Source organism: Tachysurus fulvidraco, chromosome 22, assembly GCF_022655615.1.
Source record: "Tachysurus fulvidraco isolate hzauxx_2018 chromosome 22, HZAU_PFXX_2.0, whole genome shotgun sequence".
NCBI classification, from domain to species: Eukaryota; Metazoa; Chordata; class Actinopteri; order Siluriformes; family Bagridae; genus Tachysurus; species Tachysurus fulvidraco.
Window position 1 is genome coordinate 16,780,829 of NC_062539.1, and position 14,651 is coordinate 16,795,479.

Here is a 14,651-nt window from a genome sequence, read left to right on the forward strand (position 1 = left end):
TTATCTTCAACCTGACGGAGTGATATTAAATCTCGCGAGATTATCGTGAGCCTGACGGAATGATATCGAATCTCGCGAGACTACGGCACAGTAAACGGCCGTGTGAAGCTTGATGTAGCTTAGCGGTAGCTTAGCAGTGAGAAAACATAAGTAAGTGTGTAAACTATGTCAAGTAACTCTAGGATTTAGGTTACGCTTATCACACGTAGACCTTGTTCTCTTTTTCTGTTCAGTTATGTATTAGAGAGCTCTTAGTTAGCATTTAGCTAGATTGCTAGGACAACAAACATCTCAGGAGAAACCTAGCCAACGCGTTGCCGTAGCAACGGGATCTGACAAGCTACAGTACGGAAAGAAACCATGATAACGTTCTTTCTTTCTTTCTTTCTTTCTTTCTTTCTTTCTTTCTTTCTTTCTTTCTTTCTTTCTTTGTACATTATATTTTTGCATATTTACAATATTGATAATGTCGGTTTAATACACTAGAAAAAAGTAAATAACATTTATTGGTTTAAGTGATTGATTTAGAAGCTATACGTCAGTTACTGTGTGTTGTCTTGGTTAGTCAGTCAAGTCAGAAAGCTTTTATTGTCATTTACACTATATAGAGCTGTTACAGTGCACAGTGACATGAGACAACGTTTCTCCCGGATCATGGTGCTACATAGAACAAAGAGCTATAAGGAGTTAAGTAAGTGTCCTAGATACATAAAGTGTATCTGTGTAACCTGGTGTACACAGTGTGAGACAAGACAAACAAGACAGTGTTGGACAAGACAGTGCAGGACAAAAGACAACCAAGACAGTGCAGGACAAGATAAACAAGACAAAATAGAATGCAGGACAAAATACAGTGCAGGGCAAAAGACAAACAAGACAGTGCAGGACAAAAGACAAACAAGACAGTGCAGGGCAAAAGACAAACAAGACAGTGCAGGGCAAAAGACAAACAAGACAGTGCAGGGCAAAAGACAAACAAGACAGTGCAGGGCAAGATAAATAAGACAAAATACAGTACAGGACAAAATACAGTGCAGGGCAAAAGACAAACAAGACAAAATACAGTGCAGGACAAGATAAACAAGACAAAATACAGTGCAGGACAAGATAAACAAGACAAAATACAGTGCAGGACAAAATACAGTGCAGGGCAAAAGACAAACAAGACAGTGCAGGACAAAAGACAAACAAGACAGTGCAGGGCAAAAGACAAACAAGACAGTGCAGGGCAAAAGACAAACAAGACAGTGCAGGGCAAAAGACAAACAAGACAGTGCAGGGCAAAAGACAAACAAGACAGTGCAGGGCAAAAGACAAACAAGACAGTGCAGGGCAAGATAAATAAGACAAAATACAGTACAGGACAAAATACAGTGCAGGGCAAAAGACAAACAAGACAAAATACAGTGCAGGACAAGATAAACAAGACAAAATACAGTGCAGGACAAGATAAACAAGACAAAATACAGTGCAGGACAAAATACAGTGCAGGGCAAAAGACAAACAAGACAGTGCAGGGCAAAAGACAAACAAGACAGTGCATGACAAGATAAACAAGACAAAATACAGTGCTTGACAAAAGAAAACCAAGACAGTGCAGGACAAAAGACAAGCAAGACAGTGCAGGACAAAAGCCAGAAAGACAGTGCAGGACAAAAGACAGAAAGACAGAAAGACAGTGCAGGATAAAAAGACAAGACTATAGTCAGGACAAAAGACAGAAAAACAGTGCAGGACCAAAAGACAGTGCAAACAAAAAACACAAGACAATACACAAAAGCAGCACAGACCAGTGTACATACTGTATGTCCAATCAATATTGTGTGTGCAAAATTACTGGAATGAACATTAGTATTATAGCAACAGTTACATGAGATATTGTAGTGTATTGTGCAAAACAGCAATCAACTGAAATATGTACGAGTCAGATCATGTCAAGGCTCATTTATCATTTATTTTTATGTATTTCAAGACGTGTACGTTGCGACGCTTGTGCGGAGGCGCAAGTAAATCGCTAACGAGGCACAAAATATAAAAGGCACACGAAAAACAAGTGCAATACGATGTAACACAACAAATACTATATAATTATGTGGAAACAATGCCATTGTAATAGTTCTGGTTTTGTTTTGCTTTTAGAGTTCTGCCTGCATGTTTGTCCATAGGAGCTGGATTTACCTCAACAGGAAAGTACAGAATGAGGTTCAAAACATCTCTGCTGAAGGAGCCAAAACATATCCTTTCATTATTATCTACTATCTACTGTCTATTATGGAGCCATTTCAATGACATACAAGTGACATACACAATAAATTATAATCTGACTCAAGTCACTCATTATGGCTAAATTCTGACATTACACGTTTCCCTGAACTCAAAAAGACTTACCCGAGTCTTCATCGACGTATCTTGTTTGTGGAACTTCATAATTTAACACAAAATTAAAAAGTACACAATCACACACTCATTATTCACATATTGGGATAATTGAAAAAAAAAGTCCACCGTCACACAGAAGAAACTCACACAGACACAGAGAGAGCATTCATTCAATCATTCATTCATTTTCTACCGCTTATCCGAACTACCTCGGGTCCTGTATCTCAGGCGTCATCGGGCATCGAGGCAGGATACACCCAGGACAGAGTGCCAAACCATCACAGGGCACACACACTCTCATTCATGCACACACTACGGACAATTTTCCAGAGATGCCAATCAACCTAACATGCATGTCTTTGGACCGGGGGAGGAAACCGGAGTACCCGGAGGAAACCCCCGAGGCACGGGGAGAACATGCAAACTCCACACACACACAAGGCGGAGGCGGGAATCGAACCCCCAACCCTGGAGGTGTGAGGCAAACGTGCTAACCACTAAGCCACCGTGCCCCTCAGAGAGAACATGTGAAACTTTAAACAGACAGAACGCCAAGCTTTGACCCTTAAGTTGTCAGGTGGCAACGCTTCCCTCTGTGCCAGTAACATTTATTGTATGTATTATGTATGCATTATTGGACGTCTCTTCACGCTCAGTGGACATATGAGGTCCGTGTACTTTGTAACCACCGACCAGATCTTATCCAGGTGGCAAAAGCAACAACGGCACGCTTTAACTTGTATCGTTTCCATGGTACGGTGGATATTTATATTAAAATAAGTAAAAAAGAAGGTAAATGTAAAACAGATCAGATGCGTTTGCCTTAACAGCTGTTTACATAAAGAACTGGTCAGTTGTGTGGGCTGGATCACAGCTGATGAAGTCTACTCCTGTAGCGAAGACCATCAGATTCTAAAATGGAACCTGCACACGAACGAGACCAGTTTGGTGGTGAAGCTTCAGGAGGACATCTATCCCATCGACCTGCACTGGTTTCCCAAGACTGTAGCTGGGAAGAAGCAAGCTTTGGCAGAGATCTTCGCACTTACTAGTACAGACGGTAATATATCATATATCTCTTTAGGGTACGACTCTATGATGATGTCAGGCTGTTATCACACCTTTTTTTTTAAACCACTTGCCATCTTACGAATGGTGTCCAACAAAGTATACATCCAAAAAGTTCAAAGACAACCAACAAAAAAATGTTTCGTCGTAGTTTCGTCATCGTCACGTCGAAGCTAAAAATTATTAAACGATTTAGTTAGAAAATTTGGCAGTTATTCGCCGACCATTAGATTAAGATGTTAGAGTATTTATGATACGGAAGATAAATAAGTCGAAGTCAGTAAGTTAAGTAAATGGAAATAAAACGGAAATATATTAGCGTTTCACAAACTGTTTAAAAGGGCACTTTATCACAGGATGGAGTAGAGATTCGGTGTCAGTTATAGCAAACAGAGTTCATCTAGTTAATTCAATGCACTTGCATGCTTAGACCAGAGCTATAATTGTTAAAAGACGTTTAAAATAGTACGCGTGGTTTTTGTCTGCAGTAACATGCAACATAGACAACCGATTTATGAAACGGAGTATGTAGAAAATGGACCATTATTATTTTTGTTATTTCTAAATTGTTTACTGTGCATTACTTAAAAATCCACCGTAGATCAGAGATTTTTGTAGTCGCCACCGCCAGCAAGCAGTTCCTGACTGCACTGAACTGATCATTTAATTCTGCCTTCACATACTCTCTCTTTATAAGGCTGATTGTTATTTGATTTTAGCTACGCATACACAAGATACCCTCCGTCTTCATCGTGCGGACATTTGGAGCGTCACTTTCGAACAAACTCGCATCATTAAAGGCAGGGTCTCCGATTTTTGAGAAACGCTTCAGAAAACTGATTCGGACGAAAAAATGAACAAAAAACAAAACTAACGTGTAGCCAATGAGCAGAAAGGGGCGGGTCTTGTCAATATGGGCGGAGCGAGTGTTCAGCGCGCATGTGTGACGTTAGCAGAAAGCGGTTTTAACATCGACATGGAGGATAAAAACAAAGAAAGAAAGAGAAGAAAGACTTACGATAAGGACAAGAAGTAGGACGTGTTAATATAGGATCAGCTTTCCAGCGCTGGAGAGAACTGAAGGAGCAGGAAGTTGGCCACATATTCACAGGTTGGAGTTTCCCGAGTCAATAACTCCTGAGCTAAACGCTGTTACTACACAAATAACACCTCTTTTCTATCGTAGTAATGTAGAGAGGCAGCTACAACCGCGTTTTGTGTAGTAACAGCGTTTAGCTCAGGAGTTATCGACTCGGGAAACTCCGACCTGTGAATATGTGGCCGACTTTACTTAAGACGCCGAGGCGCTTTTTTCCTTCTCGATAGGTGAGCAACGTTGGTTTTGCTTTGTTACACAGAACTAATATATGCCTTTGTCCTTTACATCATTATGCTTGTGTGGCATTTTTGCTTGTTTGTTTATCTACAATCGTATTGTTCTTCCCTTCAGCTATGATAAAGACACATTTCTTTCCGTTAGTCACCTGGGTTACGTACGTATGCGTGGGCGGAGCTATCGATACAGGGGTGGGACCCATTTGGGTTAGGGGAGTGTTTGTTTTGGTGATTTTATATGTCAACATTGGCTTTCAAACATCGGAGACCTCACCTTTAAATTGCATACTTGGGTATTTATTATTTTAGATGGTTTTTGTGTATTATTTAAACGTTAAACCATTTTTGTATTTTTTATTTTTTTTTTTGCACACCAGGTTTCTGGATTAGTAAATATTTTTTAAATGGAAGGTCAGAGTTCATGGCGAGACAGAGCTCATGACAGCAATCACGACGACAGCAGAAAGTTAATCAGAGCTTTGTTTAATAATTGATAATATACAGAAATTGAACATGATCATTAGTTGTGGCATTCACATTTATGAGGATGGGGGGATTTAATCGTGCTATAATTCATATAATTGTGCGATAATTCACCTCCAATTGTGCTATAATTCAAGGAACCACTAAAGTAGATATACTACAAATGTGATTTGAGATTTATGTTTTGTACCGTGGGCATTTGCCTGTGTTTGACCCCACGTCGCATGTGCTTATCACACGAAGACATGGAGCGGAGACACACGGCCGTGGCAAATGACATGTGGTCGCCACACTAATGGCAGTGTAGAGTTGCATAAACACACCCACAAACTGAAGCGGTAATTTAGTCTGGCAGCTCCCTGTTGCGATGAAAACTCTGTTCAATCTGTGGACTTTCTCTCACCCCTGGACTTATATTCTTTCGAATATTCCCAGTGGAACATCTTCATTTTGTCTGAATCAGCGTTAGGTCGAGCAGTGAACGATCTGAATCTTGCTCCCTCATTTACCATCCCTTCTCGGGCCCGTATCAGAGTCAGACGTCTCCGGATGCCGCTAGACGCACACGTGACGCGCGATATCGTGAATTCTGACCCACTCTTGAATTTCTTTGATGCTTTGAGCCACCAATAGTAGCGCACACGTCTGGAAACTTGCACACCTACCTCTGTTCTCAAATGTCACATCTTCTTAGCTTCTGCTCTCTGACAAGAAAAAAAAGAAACCTCAGATGTTTAACTCCGGTGGGTGGGTGGGTTGGTGGGTGGGGGAAAAAGCCATACAGTAAGTTTAGCGGTTGGCTTCAGCCCCAGTCACCGCGTAGGCCTCTGGAGCTGTGTAGATACACATCAAACCTGGGCACGGCGCTCACTGCCGACGGACCGAGCTTTACCACCGAACAAACCCATGCTTTCGGAGGAGAAACCGAAAGGCTTTGTCTTTTTTTTTTTTTTTTTTTTTTTTTTTAAAAACAGAAACGTTCGTAATTGTTCACTTACTACCTGCTTTTCTGGGTTCGCTTTTGTTTTGTCGAGATCCAAATATAGCATCGGGAGAGAGCAGCATGCTGATTTGCAGTTTTAGGCAACCAGAAATTACATAGAGCATTCTGAATTTTTTAATATGCACCACCACAAAGTATATGGTTGGCTAGTGTCTTTGATAACTGTCTCCATGCCTGATCGCCCTCTGTCTCCAACACAAGGGGAACCAGTCTAATCTAAGCAGCAGACATTCTGCGCTCACTCTTCTGTTTCGTGTGACTAAAAGTTACCTAGAGCAAAACGTTCTGTGTCGTTCAAACAGAACGTAAAGGCTTTCGTTTTATATCGAAGTTCACTACCTGAAATGTGAAATCGCAGGGTCTTAAATTCAGAATGTTTTGAATATTCATATTCATATCGCTTTTCTAGGCATGAGCTATTCACAGGTCTGTAATGACTGTATGTCATATTTCACGTACAGCTGCTGCGCTGAAAGGAATGAAACAGGATCGGATCTGAATATATTAGAATTTATATTTTTGCTGAATCTATTACTCGTGCAGCAGCAGGAAAAGATACGGCGGGTAGCTCCGCGGATAATTAGCGAAACGAACCGATTTCTTTAAACGTAAACATTCCTGCTTATATTTTTCCCTTCTTTTATACCACATCGCCGTTCAATCCTTTAATCCGAGCGGTCAGAAAGTGTTGAATAATGTCCTATAACATCAGCATCGTTATAATCCACAGTATCTCCATCAGCAAGCGGATTAAAGTTTTCTAACAAAGCATACGGTCTAATACGGTACGGGACTCGTCTATTTATGTCGCGAGTGTTGTTTTTAAAGAAAAAACGTCTGATCGTCGAAGTAAGATTCACAAAAGGAGTCTCCGGCGTCAGCTTTGTAACAGTCAGCATCATTAACGTGAAGTGACGTGACGTACGGTGGCCCATACTCAGAATTCGTTCTCTGCATTTAACCCATCCAAAGTGCACACACACACACACACAGCAGTGAACACACACACACACAGTGAACACACACCCAGAGCAGTGGGCAGCCATTTATGCTGCGGCGCCCGGGGAGTAGTTTGGGGGGTTCAGTGCCTCGCTCAAGGGCACCTCGGTCGTGGTATTGCCGGCCCGAGACTCGAACCCACAACCTTCGGGTTAGGAGTCAGACTCTCTAACCATTAGGCCACGACTTCCCTCATTAAACATTATATCTAACTATAAAGTACAATTTGCCATTCTATTATAAACAAAATATATAAACCCTGTCAAATCACTGTGGTATAAACACTATTATGTGCTATTAAACGATATCGATTCAAAATACCGTCCTCAGGATCCCGGCTTACAAGTAAAAATTCTGAAATCTCGGATAATCTGTAATATTTTGTCCTGATCAAATCAACGAAAGACTCTTGTGAATTTTTTTTTAAGGTAAGTTCCACGTGCTGTCTAAGACGGGGCGCATCGAAAAGAGCGTGGAGGCGCATCGAGGAGCCGTGCTGGCGAGTCGCTGGAACTACGACGGGACGGCTCTCATCACAGGTCGGTCCTCTTCGCGTCACTTTCACACATCAGTAGATTTTCTACTTCACTTTATTTTTATTTTTTTTTTATCTCACAAGGGATAGCCGCAGCGCATCTCCAACAGTACACCGACATCGTCGCAGTAACACTTTTATTCGTATTAACCCGTGCGTGTTTCTAAAGAAAACGGGAACGACGTTTCATTTACTTCACCCTTCATGACCTAAACTCGTTCTGCCTCAAGTGTGTGTAAATGTGACTGTGGGCTGATGAGTAGATGATTGATTGTGCGATAACAGGCTTAGCTGTGTGTTCAAACAGAGACTCAAAAAAAACCACACACACTCTGGAGGTGTTCTGCATGCCAGAAGTTTGCTGTTTGCCTTTTTTTTTTTTCTTTTTTATCTTACTTTCTTTTTTTCTCAGAAGAGCGTGCATGTATATTACTCATAACGGACACGCACGAGCACGACATCGTACAGAGAGAATATCGTTACTAAACCATATACGCATTATTACAGGCTTTCTACAAATATACAGTACAGTACCTACATGAATTAATTAGACTAATGAAATTTCTATTCTGACTTTTTTTTTTTTTTTTTTTTCCTTCCAGCTGGTGAAGATGGACAAATCAAGATCTGGTCTAAAAGTGGGATGCTGAGGTCCACTTTGGCCCAACAAGGTACACGAAACAACCTGAAGCATAAACACGTTACAGTTTGTGATATCGGTGCAGCAACGTTAGAACATTAGACACAATCATATGTTCAAAGCCTTAAAGTGATCTGAGACGAATGATACCCACGAGACGTAGCCATGAGGTTTGCCAGCGACAAACGAGATATAAACCGAGATATCTCGATTCTTTGGTAAAGCACCGACCGTCTCAAAGGATTCCTCAGACCGTTGCTCTGACGGTTCTCCTCTCTTTAGTTCCTACTTTGCAATCAATCCCCATTTTCTGGAACGACAACATAAAATGTACACAAACACACACGACTTTTTAGCAAATCTGGATAGATTAATAAAGGGTGGAAAGGTAGCTCAGCTACAATAAAGCCTGGCAGGTAACAACCGATTTTCACACCGATTAGTGACGTGACGTACGGCTAAGTGCGGTGACACATACTTAGAATACGTTCTCTGCATTTAACCCATCCAAAGTGTGCGCACACACACACACACACACACAGCAGTGAACACACACACACACCGTGAACACACACCCGGAGCAGTGGGCAGCCATTTGTGCTGCGGTGCCCGGGGAGCAGTTGGGGGGATTCGGTGCCTTGCTCAAGGGCACCTCAGTCGTGGTATTGTCGGCCCGAGACTCGAACCCACAACCTTAGGGTTAGGAGTCAAACTCTCTAACCATTAGGCCACGACTTCCACTACAACCAAGGCTCAACATTTCTGTGGAATTGAAGTCGACAGCATTGGGTTCCGATCTCTCAGGGACAGGAGGCAGATTGTGACGTTAATAGCCCCTTTTGTGCTAGCAGTGGTAACAGTCTGCTCTACAAATACACCTTTTTGGAACGAACACACCGACGAAGACACACAGAATTTTGTCGGTTCCGCGAACACGTACAGGAAAAAACTAGCGAGGTCCAAATCAGGATGTGCCATGAGTAACATAGCGAAGACAACAGTGAAGACAGGAAACTATGAGGCTTGGACATAATGAGAGCGACGCATGAAAAGACTTCACATGGTGGAACAGAGCGGTAGCCTAGTGGTTAAGGTGTTGGTCTAACAATCCGAAGGTTGTGAGTTTGAATCCCAGGTCCAACAAGCTTATCACTTCTGGGCCCCTGAGCAAGGCCCTTAACCCGCCTTTGCTCAGTTGTAGAAAATGCGATACAAATGTAAGTCACTCGGTAATGTTGTAAATTTAAATAAATGAGCAAGGAAGCAGAAATAACAAAAGTAATAAAGTCGCGACACAGAACAGGTGAACGCATTAGAGCAGATGACCCGGTGTAAACACATCCAGTTTCACTGCACAGTTCATTTATGAATCGAGAACTCGGTCATTCGGTCACCAAGGACCGAATATCCGTGTACGAGGAGACGGAGATCTTTACTTTTAGGACAAGTCAGGCAAAAAAGCTGGAGCTGTCACTTTAAACTCTGTGAGGTGGAGAACATATTCACCAGAACTTACACTACGTCATCGAACATCAAGGTTAAATTAAGCTACTCTAAAGTCTATGGGTTTCCCATTCGAGGAGTGGAAAGTGTGTCAATGCACTTTAGAATGAAGTCACGTGTACTTCACTACCGAAAGAACCACGTCATGTCCGTTACCCAAATTATTACGACGTCGGAACCTGCGTACAGAGATGAATTTAACCTGTATGCCGGAACAAGTGCACTTTCTGTTCCAGGGCCGTTGATCATACGCGGGTTAACGTAGTGTGGTTAAAAAAGGTTGGATTTGAATAGTTTTGTGTTTTCTTCCAGAAAATGCAAAAATCTGAACACCCCCCCCTACACACACTTTATTTATAATTTCTCTACACATTAAATAATTTCAAACATTTTCAGAAATATAAGAAGATACACAGTCATCACCAATAAAGTACCAGATATGCCAGAATCGAACACCCCACCCCCACCCCAACAAAATGAAATAAATAAATACCATTAATAAAAACAATTATGCCAGCTGTTAATTATAGGAGTTACAGACTGGGGGGAAAGTTTCCATATCTACAAGTAAGGAACCCCCAAAGTTCTCAGAAGTAATTATACCGATTTTACGGTATCATTTTAAGTTAAGGGGGGGCACGGTGGCTTAGCAGTTAGCACGTTCGCCTCACACCTCCAGGGTCGGGGGTTTCGATTCCCGCCTCCGCCTTGTGTGTGTGGAGTTTGCATGTTCTCCCCGTGCCTCTGGGTTTCCTCCGGGTACTCCGGTTTCCTCCCCCGGTCCAAAGACATGCATGGTAGGTTGATTGGCATCTCTGGAAGATTGTCTGTAGTGTGTGAGTGAATGAGAGTGTGTGTGTGCCCTGCGATGGGTTGGCACTCCGTCCAGGGTGTATCCTGCCTCGATGCCCGATGACGCCTGAGTTAGGATGCACCGATACTGATACCGGTATCAGCTATCAGTCTGTTCAGTTAATGTACAATTAATTGTGCAATTAATTCATTAAGCCTAGAGTATGTTATTACTCTAATGAACAGACAATGACACGATGGTGATCCGGAACTATTTTTCGCCGATAAAAACGAGTGCCATGAATCGCAAGCCTGGAGCATCGAATTGAACATGCGAGAGTGAGAACAACACTTCTGTTCAGCGAGCACTGAGACCCGGATGCTCCCTGCAGGTTCTACACGTCGCGTTTCTCAGCATGTCACGTTTATTTTAACGGCCGCACTCGCCGATCCCGCTATACACACTCGCACCAGCTTTTCTCACATTCTCCATTACAGATACCGTACGAACCATGTGGAGTTCATCGCTAGCAGTAACAAGCAGCATAAACAGCTAGCTAAACACTTTACTATGCAGCTGGTCACTACTACTAACTAGGTCAGGCATCAGTATAGTACTGTATGTCAGAAAAGATGGTGCGGATGCATCCCTAAAATTTAACACTCGCTACCTTTTTAACAGCTTCCTGCATTCTGAGCTAGAGGCTTATTTTGGAAGTCATTACTAAGTGAGGAAAAGGGAATAAACAAAACGACCTAACGACTTCTCTGTTATCGGCTCCCGATTGCCTGCCTATCTGGGTTCCTAAGAATCGCTCACTCTGACCGGATGATTTAATATCGCCAAAATTACCCGCTGACTCGGAGTCAGACTCACGCTAGACTATTAATGCTGTAATGTAATGCTGGATCCCGACGACGTTAAGGCGCGGACGCACGAGATCTATTTTATCCTAAGCACCATAAGGTTTTAAAGGAGCAGTGTTTTATTCAACACAATAAAAAAAACAATGTTTAATGAGCTAGTTTTCTATTAAGGACACCGAATGCTGCACTTATTAATTGTTTCATTGGGGAATTGAAGTCTTTAATGCACTTTATCTAACTGATATCATTAGAAGCTTCTGGAAAGGTTCTGTATTCTGTTGCTCTCTCGTATCGACCCAGTGAGAAAGAAGGCTTACTCATAGCTGAAGGATGCTGCTGATGATGCACATTAATAGTTAAAGCTTAAGATGATGATGCTGTTACAGTTCTTTCTAAAGTCAGAGGATAATAAAGTCCTGGTTCTGAAATTCTCTCTCTCTCTCTCTCTCTCTCTCTCTCTCTCTCTCTCTCTCTCTCTCTCTCTCTCTCTCTTTCACTCACTCACTCACTCACTCACACTCTCACTTTCTCTCTCTTTCTTTCTTTATCTCTCTCTCACTCACTCACTCACTCTCACTCACTCACTCACTCACTCACTCTTTCCTTCTCTCTCTTTCTCTCTCTCACTCTCTCACTCACTCTCACACTCTCTCTCTCTTTCTTTCTCTCACTCACTCACACTTTCTCTCACTCACTTACTCACTGTATCTCTTTCTTTCTTTATCTCTCTCTCACTCACTCACTCACTCACTCACTCTTTCCTTCTCTCTCTTTCTCTCTCTCACTCTCTCACTCACTCTCACACTCTCTCTCTCTTTCTTTCTCTCACTCACTCACACTTTCTCTCACTCACTTACTCACTGTATCTCTTTCTCTCTTTCCTCCTCTCACTCACTCGCTCTCTCCCACCCTTCATCCTCTCTCCCTCTCACTCTTTCGCTCCCTCACTCACCTCACTCACCACTCACTCACCACACGCACCACCCCACGTCACTCTTTCCTTCAGCCGGCGCGCTCTCTCGCTGCACCTCTCACCACGCACAACGCGCGGCGCTGGGCGGCGCGCTCACGCACGGACGCACGCGAGCGCGGGCGCGCTGGTCGCGCGCGCACCACGCACGCACGCGCCCACTCGCGCGCGCGAGCTCGCGCGCGCGCGCGCGCTCGCGCGCGATCGCGCGCTCTCGCACGCACACTCGCCGTCACTCACTCACCACGCACTCACGCACGCACGCACATCGCTCTTTCGCTCGCTATCTGTCACTCACGCAGTCACTCACGCACGCACTCACACGCACCACGCACTCACGCACTCACACGTGGCGCGCACGTCACCGTACGCACTCTCGAGCGCTGTGCTCGGGTTCTGCTCGCTCTCACGCACTCGCCACTCTTCTGTGCTCTCTCGCGTCTCTCTCTCTCTCTCTCTCTCTCTCTCTCTCTCACTCACACTTTCTCTCACTCACTTACTCACTCTCTATCTCTTTCTCTCTCTTTCTCACTCTCTCACTCTCTCTTTCACTCACTATTTCTCTCTCTCTTTTTCTCTTTCACTCTCTCACTATATACAGTCTGTTCTTATTTTCTTTCTCTCTTCTGTTCTTTCTTCCTTGCTCCCGCTCTTGTTCTTTGTGGGAGGAGTCTCAGGTACAGATGGAGGCCATTGTTGAGTTTGAAGGAGTGATGATGTAACCCTGACCCATCTGGGAGTAAAGAGAGGAGAGAGAGAGAGAGAGAGAGAGAGAGAGAGAGAGAGAGAGAGAGAGAGGGTGAATGGGGGAGGTGTGCAGAGGGAGAGCAGCGGGAACTCATCACCCTCTGCTCTGCTCCTGTTGCCTTCTGTCAGCCCAGGACCATGTGACCTCTTGGCATTTGTGAGAAACCACAAGCACCTGGGGCAGGGTTAAATGTCAGTCTCTCTCTCTCTCTCTCTCTCTCTCTCTCTCTCTCTCTCTCTCTCTCTCTCTCTCTCTCTCAAACACGTGCACACGTCTTGTTCCAGCCAGGTTTCTCTTGCTTAGCTGCCTCTCTTCATGTGGTGTGCTCTGATGTGTGCAGTATTGCTTTGCTCTTTGCATTCCTCCGGGGTAAAGCCGTGTGCAGCGGCTCGAAACGACACACGTTTTTAGGGTTTTGTATAAAAGCACTCCTCCTTTTTTTGTCAATGCTTCCTATCATCCGTTTAATCCGAATTAAATAAAACAAAGTAACACGGGACGCTTCAGACCGAGTGCTCCGTCTCTTCGTGCTTCACAGGCATTACCGAGGAGGGGTTATTATTTTATCAGTAGTATTTAAATTCGATTTCAAACACCAACAAACACTTACCATCTTATCCTTTTAAAACATTCATATCCTTCAAACAAGTGTATATTGAATTAAAAATCGTACTGATTCCATTCCAACCGTCGTCATCACGCTTTATTTCGCCTCATAGCTTCTCGTCCGTATAATAATCGCATTTATTCGTGTTTAAATCTAAATGTCTCTTGCTTTTACTTTTCATCATGCATCTAACAGAAAAAAAATTAAAAACGCTGTTTTTTAGTACGTATTTTCTATCCCGGATTTTTAATAATTTTTTTTTTGTTCGTTTTAAAGGCAAGTCCTCGTAACCCGACTCCGAATGCGAGGAACTATCCCTGTGTATTTATTGACTCAGCTATTGATCTTAAGTCGCTGACTCTGAAATGGCTCACCGCGTCCCGTTCAATGCTGTCTGAGATTCAAAGCATCTGAATGTCTTCTCTCCTTCTCTCTCTCCCTCATACAGGATGTCCTGTGTACTCCGTGGCTTGGGGTCCAGACTCCGACAGGATACTTTACACGTTTGGCCGGCAGCTCGTTATCAAACCTCTGCAGCCGAGCTCCAAATCTGTGCAGGTAACGTACCAAAGTGTGGTGACAAACGTGCGTTCCCAGGGGGTTTCACTTAAAATCTTCTTGATCCACTTTTCTTAACTCGCTTCACGTCTGTTTTACGCTCTTCACATGATGCCTATGCTCCTCTTCCCCCCCGAGTTCTTTTCGGTTTTTCCCCCGGGCAG

The 14,651-nt window shown here is 43.4% G+C and overlaps 1 protein-coding gene across 1 annotated transcript in view; it reads left to right on the top strand.

Moving 5' to 3' along the window:
- Positions 1 to 51: 51 nt before the first annotated feature.
- Positions 52 to 14,651, top strand: part of ift80 (intraflagellar transport 80 homolog (Chlamydomonas)) — a 17,710-nt gene continuing 3,110 nt past the window's right edge. The window contains exons 1-6 of the mRNA XM_047806044.1: positions 52 to 345; positions 2,140 to 2,234; positions 3,218 to 3,439; positions 7,696 to 7,806; positions 8,405 to 8,473; positions 14,378 to 14,500. Coding sequence (XP_047662000.1) covers positions 2,198 to 2,234; positions 3,218 to 3,439; positions 7,696 to 7,806; positions 8,405 to 8,473; positions 14,378 to 14,500 — 562 coding nt within the window. The 5' untranslated portion in view covers positions 52 to 345; positions 2,140 to 2,197. The remainder of the gene's footprint in view (positions 346 to 2,139; positions 2,235 to 3,217; positions 3,440 to 7,695; positions 7,807 to 8,404; positions 8,474 to 14,377; positions 14,501 to 14,651) is intronic.